Source organism: Gorilla gorilla, chromosome 1 (assembly GCF_029281585.2).
Source record: "Gorilla gorilla gorilla isolate KB3781 chromosome 1, NHGRI_mGorGor1-v2.1_pri, whole genome shotgun sequence".
NCBI lineage: Eukaryota > Metazoa > Chordata > Mammalia > Primates > Hominidae > Gorilla > Gorilla gorilla.
Genome location: NC_073224.2, coordinates 164,073,388 through 164,088,448, shown reverse-complemented (window position 1 = coordinate 164,088,448; position 15,061 = coordinate 164,073,388). Strand labels below are relative to the sequence as shown.

General features: G+C 35.1%; 1 protein-coding gene across 2 annotated transcripts in view; it reads left to right on the top strand.

Moving 5' to 3' along the window:
- MSH4 (mutS homolog 4) overlaps nucleotides 1-15,061 on the top strand; it is a 129,685-nt gene that overhangs the window by 84,497 nt on the left and 30,127 nt on the right. For both annotated transcript variants that reach the window (XM_031016390.3, XM_031016388.3), the window contains exons 10-15: nucleotides 7,146-7,210; nucleotides 8,359-8,528; nucleotides 9,201-9,337; nucleotides 10,260-10,363; nucleotides 11,458-11,582; nucleotides 13,833-14,033. In XM_031016390.3, coding sequence (XP_030872250.2) covers nucleotides 7,146-7,210; nucleotides 8,359-8,528; nucleotides 9,201-9,337; nucleotides 10,260-10,363; nucleotides 11,458-11,582; nucleotides 13,833-14,033 — 802 coding nt within the window. The remainder of the gene's footprint in view (nucleotides 1-7,145; nucleotides 7,211-8,358; nucleotides 8,529-9,200; nucleotides 9,338-10,259; nucleotides 10,364-11,457; nucleotides 11,583-13,832; nucleotides 14,034-15,061) is intronic.

Sequence of the window (15,061 nt, the reverse complement as noted above, 5' to 3'; positions counted from 1 at the left end):
CCCTCATGGAGAGCCTCTGTTAGGACAGTGCAGAAGGAAAATGGGCAAAAGCCCCCACACAGAGTCCCCACTTGGGCATTGCCTAGTGGATCTGTGAAAAGAGGGCCACTGTCCTCCAGACTCCAGAATGGTAGATCCACCGACAGATTGCACCATGCACCTGGAAAAGCCACAGACACTCAACACCAGCCTTAAAAGCAGCTGCAGGGTTCAGGGGGATGTACCCTGCAAAGGCACAAGGGTGGAGCTGCTCAAGGCTATGGGAGTTCACTTCTTGCATCAGTGTGACCTGTATGTGAGACATGGAGTCGAAGGAGATCATTTTGGAGCTTTAAGGTTTGACTGTCCCACTGGATTTTGGACTTGCATGGGGCCTGTAGCCCCTCCATTTTGGCCATTTTCTCCCATTTGGAATGGGTGTACTTACCCAATGCCTGTACCCCAATTGTATCTAGGAAGTAACTAACTTGCTTTCCAGTTTTATAGGCTCATAGGCAGAAGGGACTTGCCTTGTCTCAGATGAGATTTGGACTGTGGACTTTTGAGTTAATGCTGAAATGAGTTAAGACTTTGGGAGACTCTTTGGAAGGAATGATTGGTTTTGAAATGTGAAGACATGAGATTTGGCAGGGGCTAGGGGAAGAATTATATGGTTTGGCTGTGTCCCTACCCAAAACTCACCTTGAGTTGTAATAATCCCCACATGTCAAAGGCAGGGCCAGGTGGAGGTAATTGAATCATAGGGCAGTTTCCCCCATGTTCTCCTGGTAGTGAATAAGTCTCATGAGATCTGATGGTTGTTTAAAGGGGAGTTCCCCTGCACATGTTCTTCTTGCCTGCTGCCATGTAAAACATGACTTTGCTCCTTATTCACCTTCTGCCATGATTGTGAGGCCTCCCCAGCCATTTGGAATTGTGAGTCAATTAAACCTTTTTCCTTTATAAATTACCCAGTCTTGGATATGTCTTTCTTAGCAGCATGAGAAAGGACTAATACAAATATGTATAGTTAAGATAATGTGGCAAAAGACTTCAAAAATGTTTTCACCTTTCTTGTAATGAAATAAATGGAATAAATCACCAGAAAAATATTGAGAGATTTCATGAAACACAAATTTTAAACTTTGGTATGTCAAAAGCAAAGTAAAAGGCAAAGGTAGGAAAAATTTATAACAAATGACAGTTTATTAGTCTGTTTTCATACTGCTATAAAGAACTACCAAAGACTGGGAAATTCATAAAGGAAACAGATTTAATTGACTCACAGTTCAGCATGGCTGGGTAGGCCTCAGGAAATGTACAATCATGGCAGAAGGAGAAGGGGAAACAAGGCACCTTTGTTACAAGGCAGCAGGAAAGAGAAGGAATGCAGGAGGAACTACCACACACTTATAAAACGATCAGATCTGATGAGAACTCACTCACCATCATGAGAACAGCATGAGGGAAACTGCCCACATTATTCAATTACCTCCATCTGGTCTCTCCCTGGAAATGTGAGGATTATGGGAATTCTAGGGATTATAATTTATGATGAGATTTGGGTGGGGAGACAAACCCTAACTGTATCAGACAGACAAAATACTAATTTCTGTCATCATAAAACTCATGTAATTTCATAGGAAAATATTGAAATGCCAATGGAAATATGGAAAATGACCCAAAGAAGGAAATCAAGGTGATTAATAAATGGTACCAAAAATGTTAACCTCATCATTAATCAAAGCAATACCAATTAAAACCATAGTTCTTATCTGTCAAAGAAGCAGACATTTTCATTTATCTTAAAGGATGTAACTCATTTCTAATTAGAGATCTATGAGACAGACAACTTATTAAACAGCTGGTAAAAATACAGATTTCACATACTTTACAGGGAATTGTGCTGGAAATGTTTGCAACATATATCTTTTGATCCTGTAACACTACTTCTAGAGATTTGTCTGAAAGAACTTTTCAGAAACGTTGGCCAATATTTATGTCCAACAATGGTCATTACAGTATTATTTATTTATATCAGTGAGAAATTATAAGTAGAGTAGAACTGCAGTAATTACAGGAAGAGACTATTTGCTTTCCATAGACTGGAATATTATGAATTATTAAACATTTTTGCCTTGAAAAGTTTTTTATATGTATGATATAGTATCAGTTGAGCATCTCTAACCCAAAAGTTAAAAATTTTAGATGCTCCAGATTCGGAAACTTTTTAAGTACCAATGTGATGTCACAAGTGGAAAGTTTTACATCTTGACCTTATGTAATGGGTTGCAGTCAAAATGCAGGTAGTCAACACAGTTTATTCAGGATCCTAAAGGGAAAAAAGACCCTCCCAGCTATCTTCATCTGTAATATATCTTTCCTGCGCACTCCCAGATTCTTCTATGCAAACATTCCCACAAAGGGTAACACAATGACACAGCTACAGGTCAGATGTGCCAATGGCAAGTTTCCATGATGCTCCACATAGGGCCAAGACTGATGTGCATTACTGTTTTTTTGCTTATTGCCTGCTTTGTCTGGTGGTTAAGATAACAAAAACAAAAAACAAAACAAAGAAAATGTCAGAAAGGCCTGCAGTAACAGTGATAAGAAAAAGAGGAATCACTTACGTTTATATGTAACACAGAAAGTCAAGCTATTGGAGAAACTGGATAATGGTGTAAGTGTCAAAGGTCTTAAAGAAGCGTGTGCTGTTAGAATGACTGCCAGATATGACCTAAAGAAACAAACGGATAAACTGTTGCAGTTCTATGCTGGAAGTGATGAACAGAAGCTAATGAAAAATAGAAAAACACTGCATAACATTTTTTAAAAAAGAAAGAAAGAATGGATCCATCTGCCTTGCAGTGAACACATGCCACTTAATGGTATACTGATCATGAAACAAGTGAAGATGTTATCACAATGAAATGAAAATTGAAGGGAACTGTCAATATTCAACAGGCTGGTTGCAGAAATTTAAGAAGAAAATAACATTAAATTTTTAAAGATTCATAGTGATTGAGCATCTGCTGATCATGAAGCATTGGAGAAATTCATTGATGAGTTTGCCAAGGTCATTGTTGATGAAAATCTGATGCCAGAACAAATCGATAATGCTGATTAAACATTGTTTTGGCATTATTGCCTCAGAAAGACACTGACTACAGCTGATGAAGCAGCCCCTGTGGGAATTAAGGATGCCAAGGACAGAAAACAACTATGCTGGGCTGTGCTAGTGCAGCAGACACACGTAAGTGTAAACGTGCTGTGATAGGTAAAACCTTGTGTCTTTGCTGTTTTCAAGGAGTGAATTTCTTACCAGTTTATTATTATGCTAACAAAGAGGCCTGAATCACCAGGGACATTTTTTTTCCAATTGGTTTCACAAACATTTTACACCAGCAGCTCATGCTCTCTGCAGGGAATCTGGATTGGATGATGATTGAAATATTTTGTTATTCCTTGACAACTCTTCTGTTAATCCTCCAGCTGCAATTTTCATCAAAAATAATGTTTATGCCATATATTTTCACCTAAATGTGACTTCATTAATTCAGCCATGTGACTGTGACAAGAGTATCCTTAGATCAATGAAGAGTAAATACAAAAACACTTTTTTAAAATTTTTTAATTTTTATTTTAGTTTTGGGGGTACATGTGCATGTTTGTTATGTGGGTAAATTTGTGTCTTGGAGGTTTGTTGTACAGATTATTTCACCACCGAGGTACTAAGCCTAGTACCCAATAGTTATTTTTTCTCCTCCTCTTCCTCCTCCCAACCTCCACCCTCAAGCAAACGCCAGTATCTGTTGTTCCTATCTTTGTGTCCATGAGTTCTCATCGTTTAACTCCCACTTTTAAGTGAAAACATGGGGTATTTGATTTTCCGTTCCTGTGTTAATTTGCTAAGGATAATGGCCTCCAGCTCCATCCATGTCCCTGCAAAAGACATGATCTTGTTTATATATATATATATATACAACTACATAGTATTCCATGACGTATATAAACCACATTTTCTTTATCCAATCTGTCACTCACGGGTATTTGGTTGATTCCATGTCTTTGCTATATTGTGAACAGTGCTGCAGTGAACATTCGTGTGCATTTGTCTTTATGGTAAAATGATTTATATTCCTCTGCATATATACCCAGTAATGGGATTGTTGGGTCGAATGGTATCTCTGTTTGCAGCTCTTTGAGGAATTGCCACACTGCTTTCCACAATGGTTGAGCTAATTTACATTCATACACCAACAGTGTATAAATGTTCTTCTTTCTCTACAAGCTCACCAGCATCCGTTGTTTTTTGACTTTTTAATAATAGCCATTCTGACTGGTGTGAGATGGTATCTCATTGTGGCTTTGATTCACATTTCTCTAATGATCAGTGATATTGAGCTTTTTTTTCATATGTTTGTTATCCACATGTATGTCTTTAGAAAAGTGTCTGTTTTGCTTACTTTTTAATGAAGTTGTTTTATTCTTGTAAATTTAAAAACACTTTCTTGAACAGCGTGCTAGCAGCAGTGAACAGAAGCATAGATGTGGAAGTTTTTTTAGAGTTGCAGTCTTGCTCTGTGCCCAGGCTGGAGTACAGTGGCACAATCATGGCACACCGCACCCTTGAACTTCTAGGCTCAAGTAATCCTCCCACCTTTCCTGAGTAGCTGGGAGTACAGGCATATGTCACTATGCCCAGCTAATTTTTTAAAATTTTATAGACAGGGGTCTCGCTATGTTGCGCAGGCTGGTCTTGAACTCCTGGGCTCAAGCAATCCACCTGCCTCATCCTCCTGAGTCACTGGGATTACAGGTGTGAGTCACCACACCTGACAATGGAAGGTTTTTGAAAGGAGTTTAGTATGAAGAATGCCATATATGCTGTTGCCAGTGCTTGGAACATAGTTACTAAAGACGTGGTTGTGCATGCCTGGCACAACTTCTGGCCTGTGATGCTGTTCAATGATGATGATAAAACAAGGTGGTGACTTTGTAGGATTCCATATGTCAAGTGAGAAAAAATTATGTCTGACCTCCTAAAATAGGCAAAATGTATACTTTCAGAGTCTGTCAGTAAGCTGGAAGAACTGGATGTTAAAGTTTGTATTTATTTATTTATTATTTGAGATGGGGTCTCACTCTGTCACCGAGGCTGGAGTGCAGTGGTGCAATCTCAGCTCACTGCAACGTTTGCCTCCCAGGCTCAAGCCATCCTCCCACCTCAGCCTCCTGAGTAGCTGGGACCACAGGCACGCACCACCATGCCCAGCTAATTGTTTGTATTTTTGATAGAGACAGGGTTTCGCCATGTTGGCCACACTGGTATCGAACTCCTGAGCTCAAGCAATTTGTCCGCCTTAGCCCCTCGAAGTGGTGGGATTACAGGTGTGAGCCATGGCACCAGGCCAATTGACATTTTTAACATCAATAATGAGGCCTCAGCTGTTCATTAATCAACGGATGATGAAATAGACAAAATGGTTCTGATTCAAGGTGATCATGACAGTAATGACGATGAAGATGATGTTGTAACACTGCAGAAAAAACGCCTATAGATATGGTAAAAATGTGTGATGGGCTTATTGAAGATCTACAGTTTTTGTTAAGCAAAATAAAATTCCTGTTTTTACTGTATAAGAATGGAGCAGCACACATTCATAACAGAACAAGAAATCATGTCAATTATAAAATCAAAGAGAAATTTCTATGACAAAAACCATTATTAATGAAGCAGATGACTCTAGAGGAAACATTTCTAAAAGCGGGCCAGCAAAATGCCTCCGTATCCTTAGAATACCCACTTCCTGGTCCCTTAACTGTTTCTGATGTTTCATCTTACTTAGAAAAATAAAATACAGCTTACAGTAACCTCTTAATCAAAATATAGCATTTTAGGTGGATACTGGAAATTATTAGTTGTTGCTGTCATTTAAGAGCTGATGCAGGTACTCTGGGGGTGCTACCGTGCTGTTAGCCTGAACACATTTTTTCACTATATTAATGGTATGTCATTTTTTTTTTTTTTTACTGTTAAGTACTTACGGGTAAATAAGTGTTAAAAAATGATTGCTTATTGGTAGCATATAAATTCAGAGTTGGGAATGATAGTGATGCCAAACAATCACAAATTGTCCACCTAAATGCCTGAAATAGTGACACCTTTGCTTTCTGGTGGTTCCATGTACATAGACTTCTATGTGCAAAATTATTTAAAGTGTTGTATAAAATTACCTCAGGCTATGTGTATAAGGTGTACATGAAACATAAATGAATTTCATGTTTAGACTCAGGTTTAATCTCCAGGATATCTCATTATGTACATATGCAAATATTCCAAAATCTGAAAAAAATCCAGAATCTGGAACTTCCGATCCCAAGCATTTTGGGTAAGAAATACTCAACCTGGATTAAGTCGGGGTTGGGGAAGGAGCATACAATGATATAAAATTATTTATTTTAGATACTGACAGGAAATATACTATAATATTTAGAATGTTTATCTTTGGACAATAGTAGATTTAATTTTTTTCTTTCAGTTTTGGTGAATTTTTTAGTTTTTATCTGTCTGTGCATATTATTTTCTGTTCATAAGCAAAAAAAGTTATCACCGTTGCTTCATATCAAACTAAAAAAAGGAGATAATGGCCAGGCTAAATATGCTTTCTCTTCGTCTTTTCTGTTTATTTAGTTAGTGACCCCCTCATAGTTTTCGTTAAGCAAAATAAAATTCCTATTTTTACTATATAAGAATTGAGAAATTGCTCTATTTATGAATATACAAAGCACTTTTTTGGTCTAATGTATATCTAACCTAAATTTTGGAATTATATGTAGAATACTCTAAATGTACAACCGTAGTTGTTTAAGTACCTATATATGTAAGTTGTCGGGTGTTAACAATTAGTAGAGAGGCAAGAAAAATAAAATTTATAATAAGCAGTGGATGGCACTAATTAGCCATGTACTCTTTATTTGGAAAAAGGGAAAGATACAGTCTATCCTCAGCTAAATAGCTAAAAATATATTTTATGAGTATATAAATAAGGAAATGAAGAAAGCACTTAGTAAACTATAAAGTATTAAACAACTGTAAAATGATATGTTTGAATGATCTTGTAATTGATTATCCTTAACTTTTTTATTTTATTCTTTAATAGATTGCTATGAAGAACTGTAACACACCTTTATTAAGAGCTTACTATGGTTCCTTGGAAGACAAGAGGTCTTTGTCACTCAACCGTTAATAAAAAATAAGATTATTCTCTTCTTCCTGATCATAACTGATTTTAAAGACTCTAATTGTATTCTATGGAAGAATTACTTGAGTTTTGGTTAACAGAATCTTTCACCTATTCATCAAAATTCTAATTGTACATTTCACATTATAAGTAGAATAAATAGGGTAACAACACATTGATTATTTGTGTTAAAGGACAATTAGAATAGCATGAAAACTTGAAATCCAAGCACAATTTTAATATTTCTTTTTAAAGCCATTCTCCATGGAAATACTTGCAAATAATAAAAATATATTTCTTTATTTTGTTAAATCATGAAGGGTCTAATGTAACAAAAAATAGTAGATATAAATATTAAATACAATCTAAATGCTGTTTAATTTTAACAGTATTAAATTATTAGCAGTAGTTGTGGACTGAAGAACCACTGGTTCAATCCAGACCTTGGTTCTGAACTGAAAAGATTTGTGATACTTAAGAACTGTTATTCTATTAATTGAAGATTTATCCCGTGTGAGGCCACACATTGAAGTTAATAATAAAACTGGCTTAATTACAAATAAAATATAGAATGGAATGAAGGAAAAGTTGAGGAAAATATGTGTTACCAGATTTCTGGTTTGCATAATCACTGAACTTTACCACTGGTAATTGTGAGGTTCCTGTTACGCTGTCTACATATGTGTTTAGTGTCTCTTGCCTCTACCGAAGGCAGGGATCATATGTTATTCTTCTCTGAATCTCTTCACCTAGCACAGTGCTTGATACATGGTGTACATTGATGTTTATTGAGTGAATGAGCATGAAGCCAGAATTTTTATAACAGTTCTTTAGAGATGTATTTTGTACCCACAGGCACATCAGTATATGTAATTTGTGAGCTCTATTAGCAGATGTAGAATTGTTTTTGGGGTCCTGATGCTGTTTTAGACTAGTCTTGACTGATGAAACAGTTTAAATATGAAATAGTCACAGCTCTAACTTAAGTAAATTTAAATATTTGTTGCTTAATTGGTTATTTCAAAATAACTTTCAACAAAAATTTGCTATCATCAATTGTGATTCAAATTATAAATTAAAATAACTCTTTGACTTATTGCCTATAATGTTTTTCTTTTGGCCTTAATATTAGGTTTGGAATCATACTTGAAAAGATTAAAACAGTAATTAATGATGATGCAAGATACATGAAAGGATGCCTAAACATGAGGACTCAGAAGTGCTATGCAGTGAGGTCTAACATAAATGAATTTCTTGACATAGCAAGAAGAACATACACAGAGATTGTAGATGACATAGCAGGTAATTTATTTATTAGACAATGTTTTTTGTAGGGATGAAACAGCCTTTTCAGGACATGCTGTCCTGTTTTGCTGCTGATGACTAGCCATACATATTTTAAATTTATTTTTCGTTACCAAAACGTAAGGTTAGCATGTATAGTGCCATTTAAGGAAACAGCATATGTGGCAGCCTTCATACTAAACTCCTTTTGAAAACCTTCCATTGCCAAGTGCAATAGCTCATGCCTATAATCCCAGCACTTTGGGAGGCCAAGGAGGGCTGATAGCTTGAGTCCAGGAGTTTGAGGCTAGCCTCGGCAACATAGCTAGTCTTTTGTAGAGACAAGACGTTGTCTCTACAAAAACTGAGAAAATTTGCCAGGCATGGTGATGTATGCCTGTAGTCCCAGCTACTCCGGAGGCTGAGGTAGGAGGATCACTTGGATCACTTGAGCCCCGGAAGTCGAGACTGCAGTAAGTTATGATTGTGCCACTGTGCTCAGCCTGGGCGACAGAGTGAGATCTGTCTCAAAAAAAAAAAATTATTAGAGTTTGAAAGAGCAACAAGACCTCCTATTTATGTATAAAATAAGAATTTAAAAACCATGTGACTCTTTAAAACAGAGTGATTTTTCTCATTAAAATTTATTCATTTTGTTTTGTTTTTGTTTTTCTTGTTTCTGGTCACCAGGAATGATATCACAACTTGGAGAAAAATATAGTCTTCCTTTAAGGACAAGTTTTAGCTCTGCTCGAGGATTTTTCATCCAGATGACTACAGATTGTATAGCCCTACCTACTGATCAACTTCCTTCAGAATTTATTAAGGTTCATTTTAGAGTGGTTAGGAAATTAGTGTTTCTGATTTTATAGAATTACATCTACATATTTTTGGGACTTCTTGAGTTTTGTAAGCCAAATTTCTGAATGTTCTATATCTTCTCCTATTCCTACCCACCCACCTAACTAATGTACTAATCTAAGAGTGATTTAGACGCTTTTGCAGAAATACCAAACTCAGTGTTTTCCACAGTTCTGGGAGCTTGGTGTAAGAAAAAAAGGAAAATGAAGAAAGAACATCCAAAAGCTGTTTATGATAAAAGAAATTAGGAAAATACCACACCATTTGCCTGTTAAAGGTTTAAAAAGTCCTGAAGTAAATAAATCTACTTAACTTTTAAAAATCTAATATTTCCAAACCTTTGTACCACAGGAATAATTTTTCCTATATAGCTCCTTTACAGTATACCAGTTTGGGAAAGTCTAACCCACTCTAATCTTTGTTCTATCTGCTTAGGGGGTACTTTTTGATAAGAACAAACCATTTAGCTTTCAGGCTTTTAGAGCTTGAGTAAGATTAGAGATTGAGTTGAGGTTCAGATATAGGACAAGGGCTGCGACAGGGGTCAGAGATGGAGTGAGGATCACTGATGTCCATCATGCATGTTACTTGGTAATAAGATGTAGTGTTTTTAACATTTTAAGACCTATGAGAGTAGTCATCCCAGATGAACTAGGTCAAAATATCCTGCTTTTTAAAAATGAATGTATGGGTTAAAAAAATTTGGCTTTATCTTTTGAAGTGATCTACCTCTTACGTTTCATAAATATTATTTAGAACTTTCTTTGTGATACCATATCTCAAAGAGTAAAATGATTAACCTAAATACCCATATTTCTGTTGTTTAAAATCTTACATTTCATAGTAGTGTGCGTTTATCTTGACATTTGTTTTTTAATCTCCCAGCAGATTTCTAAAGTGAAAAATTCTTACAGCTTTACATCAGCAGATTTAATTAAAATGAATGAAAGATGCCAAGAATCTTTGAGAGAAATCTATCACATGACTTATATGTAAGAACATTTGAAGTATTTGAATATTGAATTAAATTGGTTTAATTTGAGAAACTGTTACAATTGTATTAGTTTAATTTTTATCTAATTACAGACAATTGTAGAATTATGCATATTAGCAAAGGAAGTCTGTCTTTGTGATTAGAATCACTGAGCCTCACAGGAGCTTCGGGGAAGATCTAATTGCAAACAAATACTGTTATAATTGATATTTCTGTAATGTGCATTCTACCATGATGTAGAACTTGGCACATCAGGGGCTTACCTGGGCTTCATTCAGTTTATTATTTTCCTATGGTCTGTAAGTCCTCAGCTTCTTATACCTTGATATTAATAATTCAATAGCAATATCACAATAGTGTCAGTTCTTTTGCTGGTCATGAAATAGTAGCAATACAGCCAGAAAGAAGAAGTAGAAGATTTAGAACACTTATTAGGCTGAAGTAATAAAGAGAAAGGTTGGGCTTTCAAGACAATTTCAAGGCATGTACCACAAACATTTTAATATATGGTAAGTTTTGGGTACATATTTATCTTTGCAAGAGAAAAACTTTTTGCACTATATCACAGTATAACTCTGCCTTATAAAAACTTAAATAATTATATTATTCAGATATTGTGTCTGTGTGCATGTGTGTGAGTGAGAGAACAAGAACGAGAGAGAAAGAAAAAATGGATGAGAGAGAAAATGCATATAGTTTTTGTGTTGAACTTAACATTTGCAAATTCACAAAGTGATTAGCAAATGGGATCTTTCCAAGTATAATGAGGGCTTGATTTGACCTATATCAAATATTCTTAATAATAAAAACTTATTTTATTAATATCATATAAAAGCAGTTATTTCAAAAATGTTATGTTAATACACCAGAAGATAGATTCTTTGCCACTAAGTAGCTGTGATCTTGAGCAAAAACTTCAATTTCCTCATCTCTAAAATGAGACAGATGAACAATAGGCTTTATCTATAGTGTATAACTCAGATGTGAATATTATTTTACTTCAGGCAATGAATTTAATATTATTTTACGATTACAATGTATGTCCCTTTTGAAAAAACATTATTACATGTCTTACCAAACATGTGTTTTCAGGATAGTGTGCAAACTGCTTAGTGAGATTTATGAACATATTCATTGCTTATATAAACTATCTGACACTGTGTCAATGCTGGATATGCTACTGTCATTTGCTCATGCCTGCACTCTTTCTGACTATGGTAAGTTGCTTTCTTTGGAATAAACATATTGCATAGTTAAATTTGTATTCGATTCACAAACAATTTGATATAATAGTTATGACATTTAAAATTTTTAACTTGAAATAGAGTCTCTTGCCTCTGGTCCTAGACTAAGACACAAAATAAAGAAAGTGAGATTACCCTTAAAATTTTTTTTGAAGTAAAAATTATTCTCTCAGAAATTGGCAAACCAAAAAGAAAAAATTGCAAGAAACTAAAGATTCCCCAAATAAGAAAGACTGCAAGAGCTGTCTCCTTGGTAAAAATGACAGTGATCTAAATTTATAAAGTTCAAATCTGAATACTTATTAGAAGCAGCGTGATAAACGTTAATAGAGAGAAATGCGTCTCCAGAGTGAGCATTTTAATCCACTACCTCTTTAGATGTGAACATACCAAAATTAGGAATTATGTAATTTATTTTTATATCCCAAGTCTATAAAAAGGCCATGAATATAAATGTTAAGTAATTTTCTCATGTTAAATGAATACTTCGAGTTAGTGCTTTGACATTTCTTATCTAACTTACCAGTAATAACCATACTCCAGTATGCAAATTTACTGGACTAGTATGTGATAATTATGGTTGAATAATTGTAGACTTCATTACATTAAAAACATTGAAATTTCTAATGTAAATCAGCAGTAAAATTTATAAAATGTTATGTTAATTTACTTTTATGGGATGTATCAAGATTTTTTCATATTTCTTACGGAAATATTAATTTTTTCTATTGGTATTTTATAGGCCAAAACTTTTCAAACTTTTATATCTCCTTTGCATCAAAACTCTACTTTAGGGGTCAGATATTCCAATGGTAGTTTTGTTTTTAAACTATTAAGAGATTTAGTCTTGCTTCATTTTAGTTTGAGAAGGATCATTCTGAAACTCCATATCTATAAATAATGAATTTTTGAAAATACTTAAAATTTTTTTCTAACCTCACTTTTATGATGAATGTTTTCAAGTTTATGCATTTTAGATAAAGGTATGGAACATTTTGGTTTTCACGTATGCTTTCACCCTCTTTCTCCTCCCCCCACTTCAGGTGGTATCCATAGAGACCTGATCCTTATTCGTTTCTATAAATTAACAAATTATTTGTGTTGATCTTCTCTATTCTCATTCTCTGAAATTTCCTTTTATACAAAATTTCTCCATGGGCTTAGAAAGAATTATTTTTATATTTGATTTTATTCTATAATCATACCTCAACTTATGAGCTAGGTGTTTGAAACCAGCCTGGGCAACATAGCTAGACCTCATTTCTAAAAAAAAAAAAAAAAATTGGTGAGAAGTGGTGGCAGGTGCCTGTACTCCCAGCTTCTTGAAAGGCTGAGGCAGGCAGGAGGATGGCTTGAGCCCAGGAGTTTGAGGCTGCAATAAGCTATGATTTTGACACCGTATTCCAGCCTGGGTGATAGACCAAGACCCTGTCTCTAATAAATACATAAATAAATGCTAAGCGTACCAAATTTGAAATAATATTAAAGTAGGGAAGTGTAGTGTTTAAGGTAGAGTAAGTAAATGTGCAACTCTGTATTACCAGTAACCAACTATGATTTTTAAAGTACAATCAATGAGTACTTGGTTCTTTTTTATTTTTATTTTTATTTTTTTTTTGAGACAGAGACTCACTTTGTCAGCCAGGCTGGAGTGCAGTGGCACAATCTCAGCTCACTGCAGTCTTCACCTCCCCGGCTCAAGAGATCCTCCTATCTCAACCCCACAAGTAGCTGGGACTACAGGCATGAGCCATTACACCTGGCTAATTTTTTTTTTTTTTTTTTTTTTTGTAGAGATAGGGTTTGACCATGTTGCCTAGGCTGGTCTTGAACTCCTGAGCTCAAGCAATCAAGCAATCTGCCCTCCTCCGCCTCCCAAATGCTGGGATTACCAGCATGAGCCATCACGCCTGGTCTACTTGGTTCTTTTTAATCTACACAAAGCTGAAAATTTTATAAACTATTTTGGAGCTCAGGACAGTGGTAAAGAACTAAATTCTAGAGTTCTCTAGAAGTGAATAAAAGTTGTGATAGTGATTAGAGTGTGTCCATTATAATTTAGAAGAATTTGGGTGGGGATTTGGGATAATATAATACCTTAATGTTATTATTCCAAATTGACCAGTGTGAAAATCACTAAGATATAGACAATACATACACACTACAAAATCTTTAGACACAAATATATTAATCTTTAAAAACCATTCTATTTTTTTTCTTAAGTTCGACCAGAATTTACTGATACTTTAGCAATCAAACAGGGATGGCATCCTATTCTTGAAAAAATATCTGCGGAAAAACCTATTGCCAACAATACCTATATTACAGAAGGGAGTAATTTTTTGATCATAACTGGACCAAACATGAGTGGAAAATCCACATATTTAAAACAGATTGCTCTTTGTCAGATTATGGCCCAGATTGGTAAGTTATGGCTTTATTTATACTGACCAGTTTTACACTCTTTTCAGAATGCTTTGTGCCTAATTTTTTTAGGGCCATGTGCCTAATTAACCCAAGAACAGTTTGGAGCAGATTCTGTTACCTAAAAGTATAACAGTGTGTCTGTTGTGTAAACTATAACTTTACTATTTGATATTTATTAAGCTCCATCCAATTTCAATTGCATTGCACTAAAATTTTTTTGGGATACTACAGAATTGGGAACATTCTTACTATAACTATTAAAGTTGCATCAAATATTACTAAATTGAATCATGCAATTATTTCTGGTTCAAAAACAAAGTTTGTTGTGAGAAAAAGTGAAATGAGTAGGTTAAGCTGTTGCCTTTAATAATCCATGTGAGTTTTTTCCAAAATTATTAAATATAATATTGAGCAGAGAAACATTTCCCTTAACTTGAGGGGTACCAATAACTTGGCCATAGTAGTTGATATATTATACAAACACATGTGCATACATGCATCTAAATGGCTGTCACTGACCCAACATTGTTACCTATTTCTTAATATGGAGGCCCAGCTTAACTCCTAATTCTGAAAACTGGGTTTCCTTGAGAACTATATGAATCAGAGATGAGATACTTGGCCAAAATGAAGTGGTTCTTAAACAGGGGTGGTTTTGATCCCTTACCTCCCAACTCCCAGAATTTGGCAATATCTGGAAACATTTTTGGTTGTCACAGCTGAGGGGAGCGTAGAGTCCAGGAATGCTGTTAAACATCCTACAATGCACAGAACAGCTCTCCCTCTCCACGCTCCCCTGCTTTCCTCACCCCACCATACACACACACATAAGAAAGATTTATTGAACCCAAGATACTAGTAGTAGTATCATGGGTGAGAAACCTTGGCCTAATGTAATGAATTGTAAGGAGAACAAAGCAATAATAATATTGGTGATACAGTGTAAATTCACCCTTAGTACTGGGACAATCAGAGATGAATGAGTTAATGAAGAGTAAATATTTTATTGATTTTGTAGGTTTATT